The sequence below is a fragment of the Sparus aurata genome, chromosome 2 (genome assembly GCF_900880675.1).
Source record: "Sparus aurata chromosome 2, fSpaAur1.1, whole genome shotgun sequence".
In the NCBI taxonomy this organism is placed as follows: Eukaryota; Metazoa; Chordata; class Actinopteri; order Spariformes; family Sparidae; genus Sparus; species Sparus aurata.
This window is the reverse complement of record NC_044188.1, coordinates 1,935,902-1,952,922: the sequence shown is the minus strand read 5'-3', so window position 1 is coordinate 1,952,922 and position 17,021 is coordinate 1,935,902. Positions and strand designations below refer to the sequence as shown.

Below are 17,021 nucleotides of genomic sequence, written 5' to 3'. Positions count from 1 at the left end.
ATGAAACAAGCAGTTTGACTCTCAACATACAATTTTCAATAACATACATCTTGAAATATAGCGAAGATGAAGCTTACAGGTCACAGTGCTGTAATAACACTGTATGAGTAATGTGCATACATGGGTCAGAACATGTGTTTTGATTATGAGCTGTCAGGCAGGCTGATTCTGCTAAATTAAAGGCATTTTCTCTGAAATCACAATCTTAATTCTCTGGATATTTGGGAATTAGTTGTCACTAAAGCCTAAACTGAATTGGTAAAGAAAGCTTCCAGGTTTTCTTCACCCTCTGTATGGAACAATCTGGAGTGATCTCATTGCACCACTGAACTCTTCTTAGTCGTTGTGTTTATTTGTGTGTGTTTCTCTGCATTTTTTTCTGTTGTAACTCTGTGTTGCTGCCATTCTCAGACAGGTTGTAAAAGAGATCCATCCTCTAAATGGGATTAAACTTGTTAAATAAAGGCTAAATAAAAAATAAAAACATTTTAAGCCAATATTATTGGCTGCAAGGGTGGAAAATAGTGTCCAGTCCATCTAAAATATGTATACTAAAGTCCCACTACTTAAAGTTATTTGATACAATGAACAAAAATGTGTAAATAAAGGTTAAAGTTCAGTTTTTAAACATGAGCATGTCGTTTATCTGTTCCTGTGGCTTTGTGCTCGTTTTATGTATTTCTACAAACGTTCTTCTCACGAACACCAAATCATGTGGACACTGTTTATATGCCTCAAATTAAAATGGCTTTCATTTTGTAAAGCTGTCTTTTTATTGATTCAACAACAAACTTTCACTATAGGATAACACCAGCCTGTCAACATGTTCACGTTTTCACCCAACACAGCCATCTTTGAATTATGAACTTACAGCTGTAAGGTTTAGTGACTCCAAGTTACATGGTTGTATGTTTCCACAATGACACAAACACACACAGACTCACAAAGCAGAAAACATGTGCGTCATGGCAGACATGCGTACTTGTCTTTGTTAAGTTATTTCAGGAAGTTGGCAAAATAACAATTTGAGAGCAACAAATTTCTGAGTTTTGTGAAAATGTTTATGAAGACTTTCCACAGTTTAACTAAACAGGAGACTCCTATATAAAGAGGGTACAGTTTGGATACAGTTTGTAGGCTGCATACATTTGCAGTCTTCTTCTTTTTTTCTCTCTCTTTAAAGTCGCTGAGGGTGGATTTGATCTCCTGAAGTCATTTTGTCTGCGCTCTCATCAGACTGGTTCAACCAGTTCAATTTAGTGTTTCCCGGCAGACTGCACAGACAGACAACTCAGAAAGGATACGCAGTGAATCTCATCATTGATGATGGATGTAACTTTTCTTCAGACTGGCGGGATTGTCCTACAAAGATCACCGTGACGCTCCTGTCTCAGGCAGACATCCCCAGAACACAGATGACCTGTTGGAATGACGGACATTCACAGGCCCAACTTGAGTGAGTCTGATTCTGTTTAATTTGGGGAAATCCTCTTTATTATTACAGTCTCTTTAGCTCAATCATATTTTGTTCTTTTTGAGTACAACACACTAATTCATGTAATCTTCAATCTAAAAACAAAGACACTTAATGGTTAATGGTGCAGAAGCTAACATACCAGTACTTTCTTTTTCTATTTTTACTTACAGGTGTGGCAGCATGTTCCAGCTGCAAAAGGTACAGTCAGCAGCAGTGATTACAGTTAACTGTGTTTCACATATGAGTGTTTAATATGGTTGGATTTAGCTATAGTGGGACAAGCAGGTTAAATCAGTACGATACGATATGATATACTTTATTGTTTCGTTCAGGGAAATTTGTCTTGGACTCAACAGCTGCGCCATAAATGCCTTAACAGCCACAATGACAACAAACAATACATCATCAGCCATACCATCACTGACAAACACATCACAGTATTGCACATAGCTATCCCATAACATAACACATACATATGCTATACATAAATAATACATGCTAAAACGATCCCCATAATAAATAATCAAAGCCCTCTAAAACTTATTGCACAAATATCGGCCTCAACCAGCATTATTTAGGAATTTGATGGAGGTTGGAACAAATAACTTCTTAAAACGTTTGAGTTTACAGTGAGGGACTCTATATCGTCTGCCTGAGGGTAGGAGGTCATATTCTAAATGAAGACTATGGAATGAGTCAGTCACTATTCTCTGGGCTTGCCTAAGAACAGTTTGTTCATAAGTAAACTGCAAGGTCTGAGTCACTTTTTCCAATCACCTTCATGGCCGTGTGCCGAGGCAGTGTGTTAAGTTTTGCAGTGATGTTGCCATAACAGGATGACATCCCATATGTGACTAAGCTCTCTAGTACTGCCTGGTAAAATAAAAACATGATGTTTTTGTCCACCCCATACACTCTCAGTCTGCGCAGAAAATACAGTCTCTGCTGTAAACGAGAGCACAAACTTTCAACATGCACATACCAACTAAAAGTGTCATCTAAGTGAACTCCGGGATACTTGTATGAGCTGACCTGCTCAATGAGTAAGTCACGTATGACAACAGGACTATGGTCCCCTACTGATCTCGGGTCTAAGACCATCTCTTCAGTTTTTTTTAACATTCAAAATGAGGTGGTAAGCATCACACCATTGCACCAAGTTTTCTATTTCAGAAAAATAGGCTGAGGTGCTAGAATCTTTGTGCAGTAGACTGAGGATGGCAGTATCATCAGATAAAATCAGAAAAAAAGGCTTCAATTCAAAGTCAAAGCTGGTTTTTTTCCTCTCTTTGTCAGCACCCAACACAAGAGACCAGACTCCCCTGAACCCAGCTGTGTGTCCTTGAAGAGTGACCAGTCTATGCGTCATTCTACTGCTTTCAAAGATGGAAACGTCTCTACTGATGAAAAGTAAGGATTTAAAGCTGAGTTTCAATCACTGAAATGCACTGCTTTTCGTAGGCTACAGCAAGGTGTGGTCTGGTTTTAAAAGTTGTTTTTCTGCCAGTCTGTACACGCCTGGCTTCCAGAACTTACAGCTGCCTCTTATCCCCCATTATTAACAACATCTGTTATTTGTCTGTGCCCTCCTCATGCACTCAAATGAGCATTTTCTGATCTGACAGCCTTATTGACTAGACTAAACCTTATCATTAAAAAGGAATATTTATTTTGGTTCCATGGTGGTTGAAAATCTCTCACTGTTGCCCCTTTTCCACCAGCACTGGACTGGTTCCATTCTGGTTCATGCACCTTGTCTTGAACCATTCAGAGCATTTCTGCCAAAAATAAACGGGTTGATGGTGCAACCTTGATCACAATGGTTTTGCTCACAACTGGAGGAAATGTGGGCTTGCTCCATTCACAAGCACCAAGATTTAAAGAATCTTGAACAGAATTGGTAGTAGTGGTGAGTAAGTAGATCATGATTATGGCAATAAACTTCTCCAGGTATGGTTAAGGTTAGGCTAATTCAAACCTGGTTAGTTAAAGAATGTGGTTGTGATAATGATACTTGATAGAATGAAAACTCTGATCTTCTGCTTTAAAGTTCAGTGAGCTATATTGATCCAATAGTTATGTTTTTCTGTTGTTCTACAATGCTGTTGTTTCTCGGGGAGGACAGCCTCTCTTTTTAATACGATCTGTAGGAGATAAGCCAACGCTTGAAGCTACTGAGATGCTTCCTGTCGGATGATTTAATTGACACGCTAATTAACTCGCTCTGATGGATTCACACTTCGACACTGTTTCTCTTTTGAACACTTTATCCTATGTCCATTATAAGTGTTCTGTCAATGAACAACGTAAACCTTTCCTTTGTAAACAAACAAACAACTTAAATCCTCTCCACTTGTCTCAGCTTCAGCCACAGCGTGAGAGTAAGTGATCAAAAACTATTTACCTGTCTGGGCGGAAACACCTACCCGGGCAAAAGGTTGGTTCCTATTTATAACATTGGAGCCAATTACAAAGAGCAACACCAGAAACATAAATTACAAATCAAACGATATTATGGTGATCATTACTGTTTTGTCCATCCTGGTATACTTTTAGAAACCAGCAGGAGAGGCCAGAGTCCCCTGAACCCACCTGTGTGTCCATTAAGAGTGGCTGCTCGATGGGCCATCCTATTGCTTTCAAAGATGGACCCGACTCTACCAAACCGTGCTGTGTGTCCATGAAGAGTGGCCACTCGATGGGCCATCCTATTGCTTTCAAAGATGGACCCGACTCTGCCGAACCGAGCTGTGTGTCCATGAAGAGTGGCCACTCGATGGGCCATCCTATTGCTTTCAAAGATGGACCCGACTCTACCGAACCGAGCTGTGTGTCCATGAAGAGTGGCCACTCATTGGGCCATCCTATTGCTTTCAAAGATGGACCCGACTCTGCCGAACCGAGCTGTGTGTCCATGAAGAGTGGCCACTCGATGGGCCATCCTATTGCTTTCAAAGATGGACCCGACTCTACCAAACCGAGCTGTGTGTCCATGAAGAGTGGCCACTCGATGGGCCATCCTATTGCTTTCAAAGATGGACCCGACTCTGCCGAACCGAGCTGTGTGTCCATGAAGAGTGGCCACTCGATGGGCCATCCTATTGCTTTCAAAGATGGACCCGACTCTACCAAACCCCGCTGTGTGTCCATGAAGAGTGACCATCCGAAGTCTAAATGCCTCACGTTAAAAGCCAGGTGCCCTCCTTCTAGACAAGGGTAATTATTCAAAAGTGCATGCATGAGATACAATTTAACAACCCTTATATGAGTGTGCTCGTTACACATTATAAATCATATTTCCTCCACAGAGACTCTCAAAAAAAGTCTCATGTTTCCAGTGTCGAATATGCCAGGAAGAATCAACCAGACCTGAACTCCATATTTACAGTATGCACATTTACAGCTCTTCTTAAATCAACATATAACAACCATGCCACTTCAAATCTTCATGCATTACTGGGTCATCATCAACTCATGCTGTCTTTTGTGGATGTGCCATTCCACAAAAGACTGCGAAAGGTGTGTCAAATTTTAAATTTGTGTAATTTTCTGTTTCAGTTGCTCGAGGAGAACATTGTCGCCTTTGTAACAAATGAGCTGAAGAGGATTCAAAGGATTCTCAGTCCAGATTACCCAGACTGTTTAGAGGTTAGGAGTGAGGAGGAAGAGGAAGTTGGAGACAGTATGGATGAACAGCAGAGGAGGAGCTGCAGAGAAGCATTTCTGAACATCACACTGCAATCTCTGAGGGCAATGAAGCAGGAGGAACTGGCCAATTCTCTGCAGAACAGTAAGACATTTTAGTTTGCTGAAACAGTTGGTTAATTTCTACAACCTCCAATTAATGTGTTCTGAAAAACTTGCAGTGACAGCCAGAAATGTGTTAAATATAGCTCTGATACTGCTAACCAACCATCCTTGACTAAGGACTCGATTTGACCTGCCAAAGAAAAAATGACTTAAGACCTGCTTGTGATTTGTCCCAAATTACTTGAGTCTGATGTCTGTTTATTTCATGGTAACAGTAGAGAAACTTTAGAGCATCTACAGGAAGTGCTGGAACAAGATCAATCCATAGACGCCCCAACTCACAACCTACAGGACTCAAAGGGTCTGTCACTAACACTGCCAGACACCAGAGGACACCTTCAGAAGTGTGAAGGCCTCAATGGGTCAGAGCCTGGTCCAATCCACAGTGGAGCCTCCATGGGTCGGACTTGTTCCATCATGTCCCATGGATGCTTGATCAAACTGGGATCTGGGGAATTGGAGACCAGGTCATGCATTCAGCTGTTTGTAATGTTTCCTGGGCCATTCCTGAGCAGTTTTGGTGGTGTACCAGGGCACAGTGCCCTGCATGAGGGGACAATTTAACATTACGAGATACTGAATCAAATGTGCCTCAACTGAGGACACTATGTCTTTATTTAATTGTGACAGTAGAGAAATGTCACAGCATCATTCGGAAGTGTTGGAACAAGTCTGATTCATGGAGGCCCCACAGTGAATTGGACTTGGCTCAGACCCATTGAAGGAGTCCTGTGGGGTCTGGCAAGAGTGCATTGGATCCGGTTGTGAGATTGGGCCTCCTTTTCTGGCACTTCCCACTCATACTCATGGGATTGGGATCTGAGGATTGGGAAAGGTCTTGGAGGCCATGTGGACACCTTGATCTTTTTGTCCCAATCCTCTGGTGTTTCTTAAGAAGTGGCACTGTGCCTGTGTTGGGTGGTTGGCATGTGTCAAATGGCATCTACATTAATGCCAGGACCTGAAGTGTCCCTGCAGAACCTTGCATTATATCAATATGGCACTGAAGGTTAGGTTTGCCAGGACTTTCCGATCTATCACATTACTGCCACTTGTATTGTACCATCCACCAACTAATGTTGTTGTTTCTTTGTTTAGAAACTCATGTCATCATCTGCCAGCGTAAACTCAAATCTAATCTGAAGAAGAAGTTCCAATTTTTGTTCGAAGGGGTTGCTAAAGCAGGAAACTCAACCCTTCTGAATCAGATCTATACAGAGCTCTTCATCACAGAGGGAGGGACCGGAGAGGTCATTGACCAACATGAGGTCAGACAGATTGAAATAGTTTCTAGGAAAACAACTACACCAGAAACAACAATCAAATATGAGGACATCTTTAAAGCCTCGCCTGGAAGAGATAAACCAATCAGAACAGTGATGACAAAGGGAGTGGCTGGCATTGGGAAAACAGTCTTAACACAGAAGTTCACTCTGGACTGGGCTGAGAACAAAGCCAACCAGGACATCCAGTTTACATTTCCATTCACTTTCAGAGAGCTGAATGTGCTGAGAAGGAAGAAGTACAGCTTGATAAAGCTTCTTCATCACTTCTTCTCTGAAACCAAAGAAGCAGGAGACTACAGCTTCAACAAGCCCCAGGTTGTGTTCATCTTTGATGGTCTGGATGAGTGCCGACTTCCTCTGGACTTCCATCACAATAAAATCCTGACTAATGTCACAAAGTCAACCTCACTGGATGTGCTTTTGACAAACCTCATCAGAGGGAAACTGCTTCCCTCTGCTCGCCTCTGGATAACCACACGACCTGCAGCAGCCAATCAGATCCCTCCTGAGTGTGTTGACATGGTGACAGAGGTCAGAGGGTTCACTGACCCACAGAAGGAGGAGTACTTTAGGAAGAGATTCAAAGACACAGAGATGGCCAACAGAATCATCTCCCACATTAAGACATCTCAAAGCCTCCACATCATGTGCCACATCCCAGTCTTCTGCTGGATCACAGCTACAGTTCTGAAGCATGTGTCAAAGACCGGAAAGGGAGGAGAGCTGCCCAAGACCCTGACTGAGATGTACATCCACTTCCTTGTGGTTCAGTCCAAACTTAAGAACGTCAAGTATGATGGAGGAGCTGAGACAGATCCTCACTGGACTCCAGAGAGCAGGAAGATGATTTTATCTCTTGGAAAACTGGCTTTTGAGCAGCTACAGAAAGGAAACCTGATCTTCTATGAATCAGACCTGACAGAGTGTGGCATCAATATCAAAGCAGCCACAGTGTACTCAGGAGTGTTCACACAGATCTTTAAAGAGGAAAGAGGACTGTACCAGGACAAGGTGTTCTGCTTCGTCCATCTGAGCGTTCAGGAGTTCTTAGCTGCTGTTCACGTCCATCTAACATTCGTCAACCATGGTGACAATCTGCTGCTTGAGGTGCAATCCAAATTCAAATGGTCTGGACTATTCAAGGAAACATTTGCAAACCTCTATCAGAGTGCTGTGGACAAGGCCTTGCAGAGTCCAAATGGACACCTGGACCTCTTTCTCCGCTTCCTCCTTGGTCTTTCATTGGAAACCAATCAAGCTCTTCTTAATGGGGTGCCAAAATGTAAAAGAAGTAGCTCACAGAACAACCAGAAAACAGTCCAGTACATCAAGAAGATGATCAGGAAGTATCGGTCTCCAGAGAGAAGCATCAATCTCTTTCACTGCCTGAATGAGCTCAAGGACCACTCTTTGCTGGAGGAGATCCAACTGTACCTGGCTTCAGGCCGTCCCTTCACAGATAAACTGTCTCCTGCTCAGTGGTCAGCCCTGGTTTTCTTCTTACTGTCATCAGATAAACATCTGAGCGTGTTTGACTTGAAGAAATTCTCTGCTTCAGAAGAAGGGTTTCTAAGGCTGCTACCAGTGATCAGATCTTCAAACAAATCTCTGTAGGCACAAAGATAAAACAATAATTATTAGGGATGCATTGATTTATCAGCCAAACATTGGTATCAACCAATATTCATCTTGTAACTGCTATTGGGCTATTGGCAATTAAGATGATGTTCATTAAAGGTGTCAGTACTAAAAGAAAAGTCATTCTCATTGTATAGTTGTATGGTGGGTTAAACAGGCTTTTAAACAGTTACTTTGCAAAAAAGAATATTTATAACAAGAATTTCTTTCTTATTAGATGACTGTAAGCATTGAGTTCCGAATGAATTGCTAGCATCCATGCTGTTCTAGCTCTATCAAATAAATGGCAAATGATATTGAAGACGGCATATTGGATAGGGGAGATTTCAATCACAATCACTTACGACTCCATTCTGAAGGGAAACCGGGCATTCGCAAACAAGGAGTGGAGATAAAACAAGCACAGGACTGTAACACAGGTGACAGCTTTTTGTGTCCTGTGTGAAACCACAACTGTGAGTGATTTTTTCTGACAAATGTGGTTAACTTATGACACATTCATGACAAGTACGTCATGAATGATCGTACTCAATTTAAGTTTCATATGTAACATATGTATTTTAACCAAAATCGTGATGTTTTCCAAAACCTGATCAAATAGTTTTAGCACCTTAACCAAACCGAACAGCAACAGTACAACAAACATTCACTAACAACAAAGGTCAAGAACAATAAAAACAGCGTTGGCTGCATTGGCAATTGGCTAAATTGTTATTTTAAACATTTGTATCAACCCAGAAAATTCACAATCAGTGCATCCCTAATATATACATCAACATATGAATACTCAAAGATTTAACATATTTTAATGTACAGATGTGTTTTCTACCTATTTTTCTTCAGGCTGAGTGACTGTAACCTGTCAGAGCAAAGCCTTGCAGTCCTGGCAACTGTTTTCAAATCCCAATCTTGCAGTTTGAAAGAACTGGACTTGAGTAACAACAACCTGAAGAATTCAGGAGTGGAGTTGCTCTGCACTGGACTGAAGAGTCCAAATTGTAGACTGGAAACCCTATGGTGAGATAAAGTTATTGTGTTGTTTGCATTCTGTTTTGCACAATCACATGTATTCCTCGTCTAGAGAGAAGACTGGGTTACAGTACAAATCATTGAACTCTATAACTTCCTGTCATGTTGCCCCCTGGGAGCAAGTTTGTCCAGGCTACTTTTCAGCTGAAAGGAAATTGTTTCATCTTACCTGTAGGTTGAATCAAACCGGTCTCACAGAGACATGCTGTGACGATCTCTCATCAGTTCTCGCCTCCGAGTTGTCTACACTGAGAAAACTGTACCTGAGTCACAACAGACTGCTGGATTCAGGAGTGTTGATGCTCTGTGGTGGACTGAAAAGTCCACACTGTAAAATGGAAGATCTCAGGTTAGATCAATTTGGATTTTCCCTTATATTAATGTCTAACCTGCCTCTCATGAGCATGTTCATCTGAAGCATTGTTTGGAGCCCCTGACCTGGAGTTGTATTGTATAATGGATATTTTCATAACTCAGACAAATGTTAGATGATTGATCTCTTCACCTTCATAACAAATCAGAGGAGGGGTACATTCAAACTAGACATTTTTTCATGTTGCAGCTTAATGTTTTTAGGTTGAACTTTCAGTTTTATGTTGTGACCACCCTTTGCTTATGGTCTGGTATGGTTTAGGCACAGAAAATGTGGCTAATGATCAGGAAAAGGTAGTGTTCAGACTTAAAATACCTGGTACCATAGCGGGATATGTCCTGCCATTTCACTGAACAGATTAAGTGGTTTCGGGCCAACAGATAATGAAATGCGATCTTGACAGTTGGTCTCTGACTGGGCGGTCTTCTTGCTAGTGACAGAACAAAAGATGCAAAATCATTTTCTTTCTTAATTTTTCTCCTTCAGTCTGAGTTCCTGCAGTTTGTCAGAGAGAAGCTGTGTATGTCTGGATTTAGTTCTCAACTCTGGATCCTCCAGTCTGAGAAAACTGGACCTGAGTATGAACTATCTGAACGATTCAGGAGTGAAGCATATCTCAGCAGGACTACAAAATCCGCGCTGTAACCTGGAAACACTCAGGTAAGGTTACACAGTGTGATCACTACAATATTGGTTTCTAGATTTCTCATGTTGGTTTGTTTATTCACTTTAATCCTTGATGAAAAATATTTTATTTGATTCTTTCAGGCTGGAGTTCTGTGGTCTGACAGAGGAAAGCTGTGGAGTTCTGGCTTCAGTATTCAACTCTAAGTCCTCTCGTCTGACAGTGCTTGATGCAAGCAACAACGACCTGCAGGACTCAGGAGTGAAGCAGCTGGCTTCTGCACTAGGACGTCTTGGCTGTCGACTGAAATCTCTCAGGTGACAGTTCCTGAAACTGAACAAGAATAGAATTAAAACCTTAACCTCTCAAACTACATATGCAGTAGTGCTCCCCAAGACTGGTTTACACTGCCCTGCTCATAACTCACTGTTCGCTGACAAAAACTAATTCTGTCAACTTCTTTTATCTGACATTATCTGATTCAATTTTGAAAACATTGAACTGCATTAACACAAGTTAACCAAGTCTCTGTTGGTTTCTTTGTAGCCTGTCAGGCTGTCAGGTAACAGAGAAAGGCTGTGTTTATCTGGCTTCAGCTATGAGCTCCAACCCCTTATATCTAAAAGAGCTGGACCTGAGCTACAACCATCCAGGAGAATCAGGAGTGAAGCTGCTTTCTGCTAAACTGAAGGACCCACTCTGCAGACTGGACACTCTCAGGTATGCTGTTATTCATTTTTGTCTGTCATGTTTGTAGCATTTTCACCACATACACTGGATATTATTAAGCACTCATTAGAAGACATGAAGAAAACAATTCAATGCTCATCTTTCTATGATGAAATATATTATGATGTCTGACGTTGTTTACCACTCGCTTCAGGGTGGACAATGGAGGAGCCCAAAGGCTCATACGCCATCTGAGGAAATGTAAGTATTTCATGTTATTTGTGTGACTTCTCATTGGAAAGCCACTGCTGAAACAGTGATATCATCCATTCAAACCTTGATCTGCTATTGATGATGTCGCATCATAAAGGATTTAATAGAATAAATGATCATACTTCCAGTAAATGATTTTTACCAAAGTAACCAATTTTCCTGATAGATGGAGCTTTAGAAACATCTATTGATAGACAGAGGAAACTGATGTCAAGCCACTGCTCGTTCTTACTGATACAGCAACTACAACATGTATGTCATCACAACTAGTCCAGTTGGTTAGCGCACAAATTACATATTACCGTTACCGAGATGATAAAAGCACCAAATTTTACATGAAGCTTCTTTAGGATCTCCTGAATGATTTCAGCCTAGGAGCCCAGCTGAAATATTGAAATTTAGTGTCAAATCACTCACAAAACAATATCCAAGAAAAACGTTTTTTTGTTTTTTCCTCTCGAGTAAAACTTTCATGGTAATGGCCATTTAAGACCACTAAAAAAGCTTCCTTTTGTTAATTTGTGCTCTGGCCAGTAGATCTTCCAAATTATAAGTGTAAAATTGAGTACCAAGACATCTTAGACCCCAAAAAACCTCAAAAGCCCTGTATAATATAGGCGAAATTATAGAAAAAAGGCAGCAAAAATTGCTTAAATGTTAAGAGATCTTGGGTTTTCTCTTTTATTTTTTAATTCAACTTTAGGTTATTCATTTAGCCATCTACTGAGTTCATAGTTTGGCCATTAGTTCTGCATCACATCACATTAAATAGTATAGACAGTACATAGCTAGACGCACTGCCGTTGAATCCGGAGGGGAAAAGCCCATGTAATGATGAAATGCAACGACTGAATATTCACAAGTGCTTCCTCTGTGAGGGTGGCATAGATCATAATTCACATAACATTACACTCTGAGTTGACATTAAAGGTTACAAAGGCAAGTACCATATCAAACTATGACTATGGCTAAATAATACAGAGAAAGGAGTATAATACAAGTTACAGTTAGAACACATAAGTCCTGGAACAGATTTTAAAACAGAAGTATACCCAAAATTATCACAGCAGAAAACTAGAAAACTTTCATCAAGCAATAGCACCTTAGCACCAATAGTGCTGCATGTCGCGCAGATGCCATGTGATCAATCTTGAGTAGTTGTGATGACCAGCGGCAAAGAAATAGGGCAGCATCTCTTCAAGGCATGTTGTTGTTGCAGTAGCCAGTCACCCTCTCTTTCTGCTCGCCAGAACTTGTGAGCTATTAGGTTTGGGGTGATGAAGCAAAGTAGTCTAACTTCTTTTGGTAGCTGTGGTAACATTAAGGTCAGTGTAAAGCAGAAATGAATTTGTGTTATGAGTTTGTCATACCACAGAAACATGTGTTATTGACCACTGAGCCAAATTTGAAAGATCCAAACAATTGCCAAGTATATAAAATTAGGTCTGAAAATCATGGAAAAACAAGCACTTCTCTCTGCTGTGAAACGCTGGGGGCGTGTCAGTTAGAGGCGCTGGAACCACGCCAACACACGGGAGGGGATCCTCCTCCCTGTACTGTACAAGGACCTAACCTACAGTAACAATGGAAGCTAGCAGCATCATCGGACAGACCCAGCCCGACCTGTTTGAGCCATCCTAGCCAGAAACTGACTCTGAGTCAGACACTGATAGTGCTCAGCCTTGTTCCTCACAGTCCATGTTTTACATAACACACCAACATAAAACCCCAGTCTACATATAATTCCTTGTCATAGCTATATTGGTGCACATAAAATATTACCTGTAGATTATCACTGTGCTGTCAGATGGACTCCGCTCAGGGAATGAGGCCAAATCATGTCATGATTAAATGCAATAACATTTGCTAACATTACATGGGCATGACAGGATGCACGATGTAACATCACTTTCAGGATTTGCACCTTCAGCAAAATGCTTTTAGTTGCCCAAATGTACAATATTTATAACATACATGAGCACACACTTACACTTAGAGCTTAGATCTGGCCTAATAATCAAGCCCGACCCGACCTGACCTGAGCCCGTGCATGTTATGTCCGAGCTGGCCCGGGTTGTCAGCCTGACTGGTTGACTGGTTAGCTAGCTGCAAACTATTCTAAGAGATGCTATGACTCGAGATTGAGCGGAAAAACCTCCGAAACTAATGCGCTGAATGTATTTATATGGCTTCCGCAGCAGGGCCGGGTTTGTGCAAATCATGTCCGTGTTACGTATGCGGCCATGATTTCTGACCCGCCCATTAAATCCTGAACACAGAAATCGTGAAACACAGTTTGTGAGCCTAGCTCCAAAATTAAATTCTAAATGGTTGAATGGCTTTTTATATGTTTTAAGGAAATACATTTATGACCTGTTTAATGTGTTTTGAAGAAAATGGCTAAATCTGCTTTACACAGACTTTATGTATGCACTACATACATACTGTAATCACTGTTATTTGCTTCTATTTGATCAACTTACTTGCATTGAGATGATATGATCCAAATATAAAAAGCTCTGTTTTGTCCATCTTTCCATCCAGCCAGTATTCTGCCTGATGCAGTTACCACAGTGACAATCACACAAAATTGAGCAGCCAAAAAATGCAAGCAGAACTGAAGCAATTTGAAGAAAAATTAGGTCTCAACATTCACACCAGTGACATTGTGCTCTATTGATTCTGAAATGCAGGTCCAATGTATTAAGCATATAAATAACCTCAAAATCGACTCAAAATTAATAAAAATCCGTCCACCGGGAGTTGAAATATGGCCACTTTTGGTTTAAATTGTCATTTTGAATTTTGAAAATGTCAGAAATGGATTCAGCATTCTTAATAACCCCCAAAACCACTCCAATATTGTCCAAATCGGCCAAGCAGTTGCTGAAATATTGCCCATATAGGCTAATGCTAATTAATGCTAATAATGCTAATTATGCAAATTGCCCAACATATACAAGTTAGCAACCAGCAGTTTCTTAATGCTGGGGACCCACACTGTACATTTCTAATATGAAACTTTGGTGTACTCAACATTTCCGGGTTCACAATGGGGCTCTATGTGATGGCAAGACTGCTCACCTCTTTGCAAATGCACCTGTAACGACTCATAATTATTAATTACAGGGCCAATAAAGATTATACTTTTTCAATACTTGTCATGTATTGAAGCTTTAGTAATGTAAAAGTTCATACACATAAATAAAACTATAAAATGTTAACTTTGGGATTCATTTGAACACTTTATCTTGTGCAGGAACTTGAAAATCACTGTGTTTTAAGCATATTTCATTGATATTGATATACTGCTAATATGAAGTTTTTTTTCTGAGGGCTCCTAGGCCAAATTTACACTATAGACCCTAAGGAAACACCATGCAAAATTTGGTGCTTTTATCACCTCTGTAACAGTAATTTCATTATGCCACCGGACTAAACAAGGTTTCCCCAGAGTTTAGAGTAGAGGCGTCCCACCTCACCTAAAACAAAGAGAACCTCTTCCAGTATCAAGGGAAAGAGCAGGGCTGCGTTCCTTTAGCAACATATCACAGCAACTTTATTCACTGTCACTTGGTGTTTTTCTCCTTCAGATGCCTGCTATCTCACACTGGACCCAAATACAGCCCATATTGACCTCATTATGTCTGAAGATATGAGGAAGGTGACAGGAGCAAAACTTTTACCGCGGCATGATCATTTCACAGGCCAAGTGCTGTGTAGAAACGGTCTGAGTGGTCGTTGTTACTGGGAGGTCAAGTGGAAAGGATATGTGTCCATCGGGGTAACTTATAAAAGAGTCAAAGGGAATGGTGAGGACGCCAGGTCCTGGTTCCTGGTCTGCTATAAAAATAAGTACACTGTCCTGCACAATGGCAAAGAAGCAGGGCGACACAGTGCTCCCTTTGTGCTCAACAGAATTGGAGTGTATGTGGACTGGCCTGCTGGCATTCTGTCGTTCTTCGAAATGTTCTCGAACACACCGATGCACATCCACACCTTCCGCTGCACATTCGATGAGCCTCTCTATCCCGCAATTAGGCTCTGGTTCAATTCTGAGATGTTGGGGTGTTCAGCATCTTTGCTTGACCTGTAGGGAAGAGAGTGAGCTCTGAGCTAACCAACAACTATTGACAAAGTAGTTTGAGATGTACAGAGCGCGTATAAAAACACTGTTAGATGACAAATGAGCCAAAACAACTGTGTATTAAAAGATATCTTTCATTTGTTTAACCTGGTACTATCTTTATGGTGACTTTGGCTTTTGGAAAGAGGCTGCATAGGGTTTGAAGGGTCAAGAAAAATATGAGCAGTCAGGGGATGAAGTAGGTAGAAATAACGTTAAAGCATATTTGAATGAGAAGACGAAGGCTGTTGGTAAAATTATAACCCAGTTAACATCCAAAAGTGTCCCTCGTAAACATCGTGTGGGATGTACAAGCTGCCCAATCAGAGCAGACAGTGTTAAGGAGGAGGGGCTTTAAAGAGGTTGTTTTTTTAGCATTAAAGCATTTAAACCTTTAAACTTTAATACATAGTTAAAGTTTTCAACATATTTCATTCAACTTTTATGCAAACATATATAACAACACGCTGCTATCCTGATCAGTGGTTAGCGCACATAGCATGTGTAGCACATGTAACACATGTCCAAACAGCTTTTTTGAGCCACAGGTTGGATGGTTTGATACATGGCTGTTTAGCAGTCAAATGGAAGGTTGTTCATTCCTGCATTTCAGCACCAAAATGTATTTTATTGTATTTCAAGCTGTGCTATATTTTTTTATTACTCTTTGTAAGCACATAATTCTTATGCCATTGTAACAAGAAAAGTGACATCTGCAAACTAGCTAGCTATCTGACGTTATGTTGTTATTGCTGATTTGTGCTGATATGACAGTGTCACATTTTGATGTAATTTCAATGTTTCATTTAAATCTTTGTCTCAGTTGTAAAATGTCATTTAAACACAAGCAACTGCAAATAAGTGTTTTCAGAGATCACAGTTAATGTCTGCAGCCCTTTAAACTTTATCTTATTGTATTTTTTTGTTTATCCATTTATTCTTTGTTTAGTTATTGTGTCCTTAGATACCATGAAAGGTGCGATATAAATTAAATGTAACATCATTGTCATCATTAATTTTAGTAAAAATAATCTTACTAATCACAAAATGAACAGTGTTGGATAACTTAACCATGTTTAACTTCTGTAACATGTGATGAACAAGTGTTCAAATGGCCTGATGGTCATCAACTCAATGCTCAAATCCATGTTTTTTATATATTTGATGTTGTAGATTTGTTTTTGTTTTTTAAAAAATGTTATATGACATTTACTGGGATTTATGACGGGAGGATTGATGGTCAGAGTGATTCTGTGGACTATTATGACTGTTTGTCCTGTTTGGGATCAGTGAGTCTGCTATTAAAGTGCTATCTTTGTGACCACACTGTGCATTGTGTTGACTGTATATGTCAGTTTGGTCTTCTAGTGATTATTTATTTAGTTAATCACTTATACAGAGTTTCACACCAGCCTCCGTAGGACAGTTTAGAGTGAGGCAGAGAACATAAAGCTGGAAAACGGAGATGCAAAACAGCTGCACAGAGTGTGAAGGCGGAAACAAAAGCTATTTAATATTTCTATAGCTTTCAAAATATACAGTATTCTTACACAGTGCAACCACCAGACGCCAGTGTGCACTCATGGTAATCAATAATAGATACATTACATGATTATAAACACTCTCATGGCAGTCAGCTGTACCAAATCAGAGCAGGTTACACACATTTGGTGCATCTGATTGCATTAAAGCATTTGCATGTCCATACTGTCCTC

The 17,021-nt window shown here is 40.5% G+C and overlaps 1 protein-coding gene across 1 annotated transcript; it reads left to right on the top strand.

Annotated features, from left to right (window-relative positions):
- The first annotated feature begins 1,442 nt into the window (after positions 1-1,442).
- On the top strand, positions 1,443-16,632 carry LOC115571887 (NACHT, LRR and PYD domains-containing protein 3-like). Its single transcript, XM_030401515.1, has 14 exons — positions 1,443-1,456; positions 1,648-1,675; positions 2,774-2,887; positions 4,034-4,693; positions 4,786-4,864; positions 5,036-5,267; positions 6,386-8,183; positions 9,055-9,228; positions 9,416-9,589; positions 10,100-10,273; positions 10,382-10,555; positions 10,785-10,958; positions 11,122-11,168; positions 14,774-16,632. The coding sequence occupies exons 3-14, from the start codon at positions 2,838-2,840 to the stop codon at positions 15,274-15,276; spliced, it is 4,239 nt and encodes a 1,412-aa protein (XP_030257375.1). The 5' UTR covers positions 1,443-1,456; positions 1,648-1,675; positions 2,774-2,837; the 3' UTR covers positions 15,277-16,632.
- Positions 16,633-17,021: the final 389 nt, after the last annotated feature.

What these genes read in the sequence shown, in the direction of transcription:
- LOC115571887 (XM_030401515.1), top strand. Translation starts at nt 2,838, where the DNA reads ATGCGTCATTCTACTGCTTTCAAAGATGGAAACGTCTCTACTGATGAA. An exon ending in GGCCAATTCTCTGCAGAACA is followed by an intron (nt 5,268 to 6,385) that starts GTAAGACATTTT and finishes TTCTTTGTTTAG; the next exon opens with AAACTCATGTCATCATCTGC. An exon ending in TGTCGACTGAAATCTCTCAG is followed by an intron (nt 10,556 to 10,784) that starts GTGACAGTTCCT and finishes GTTTCTTTGTAG; the next exon opens with CCTGTCAGGCTGTCAGGTAA.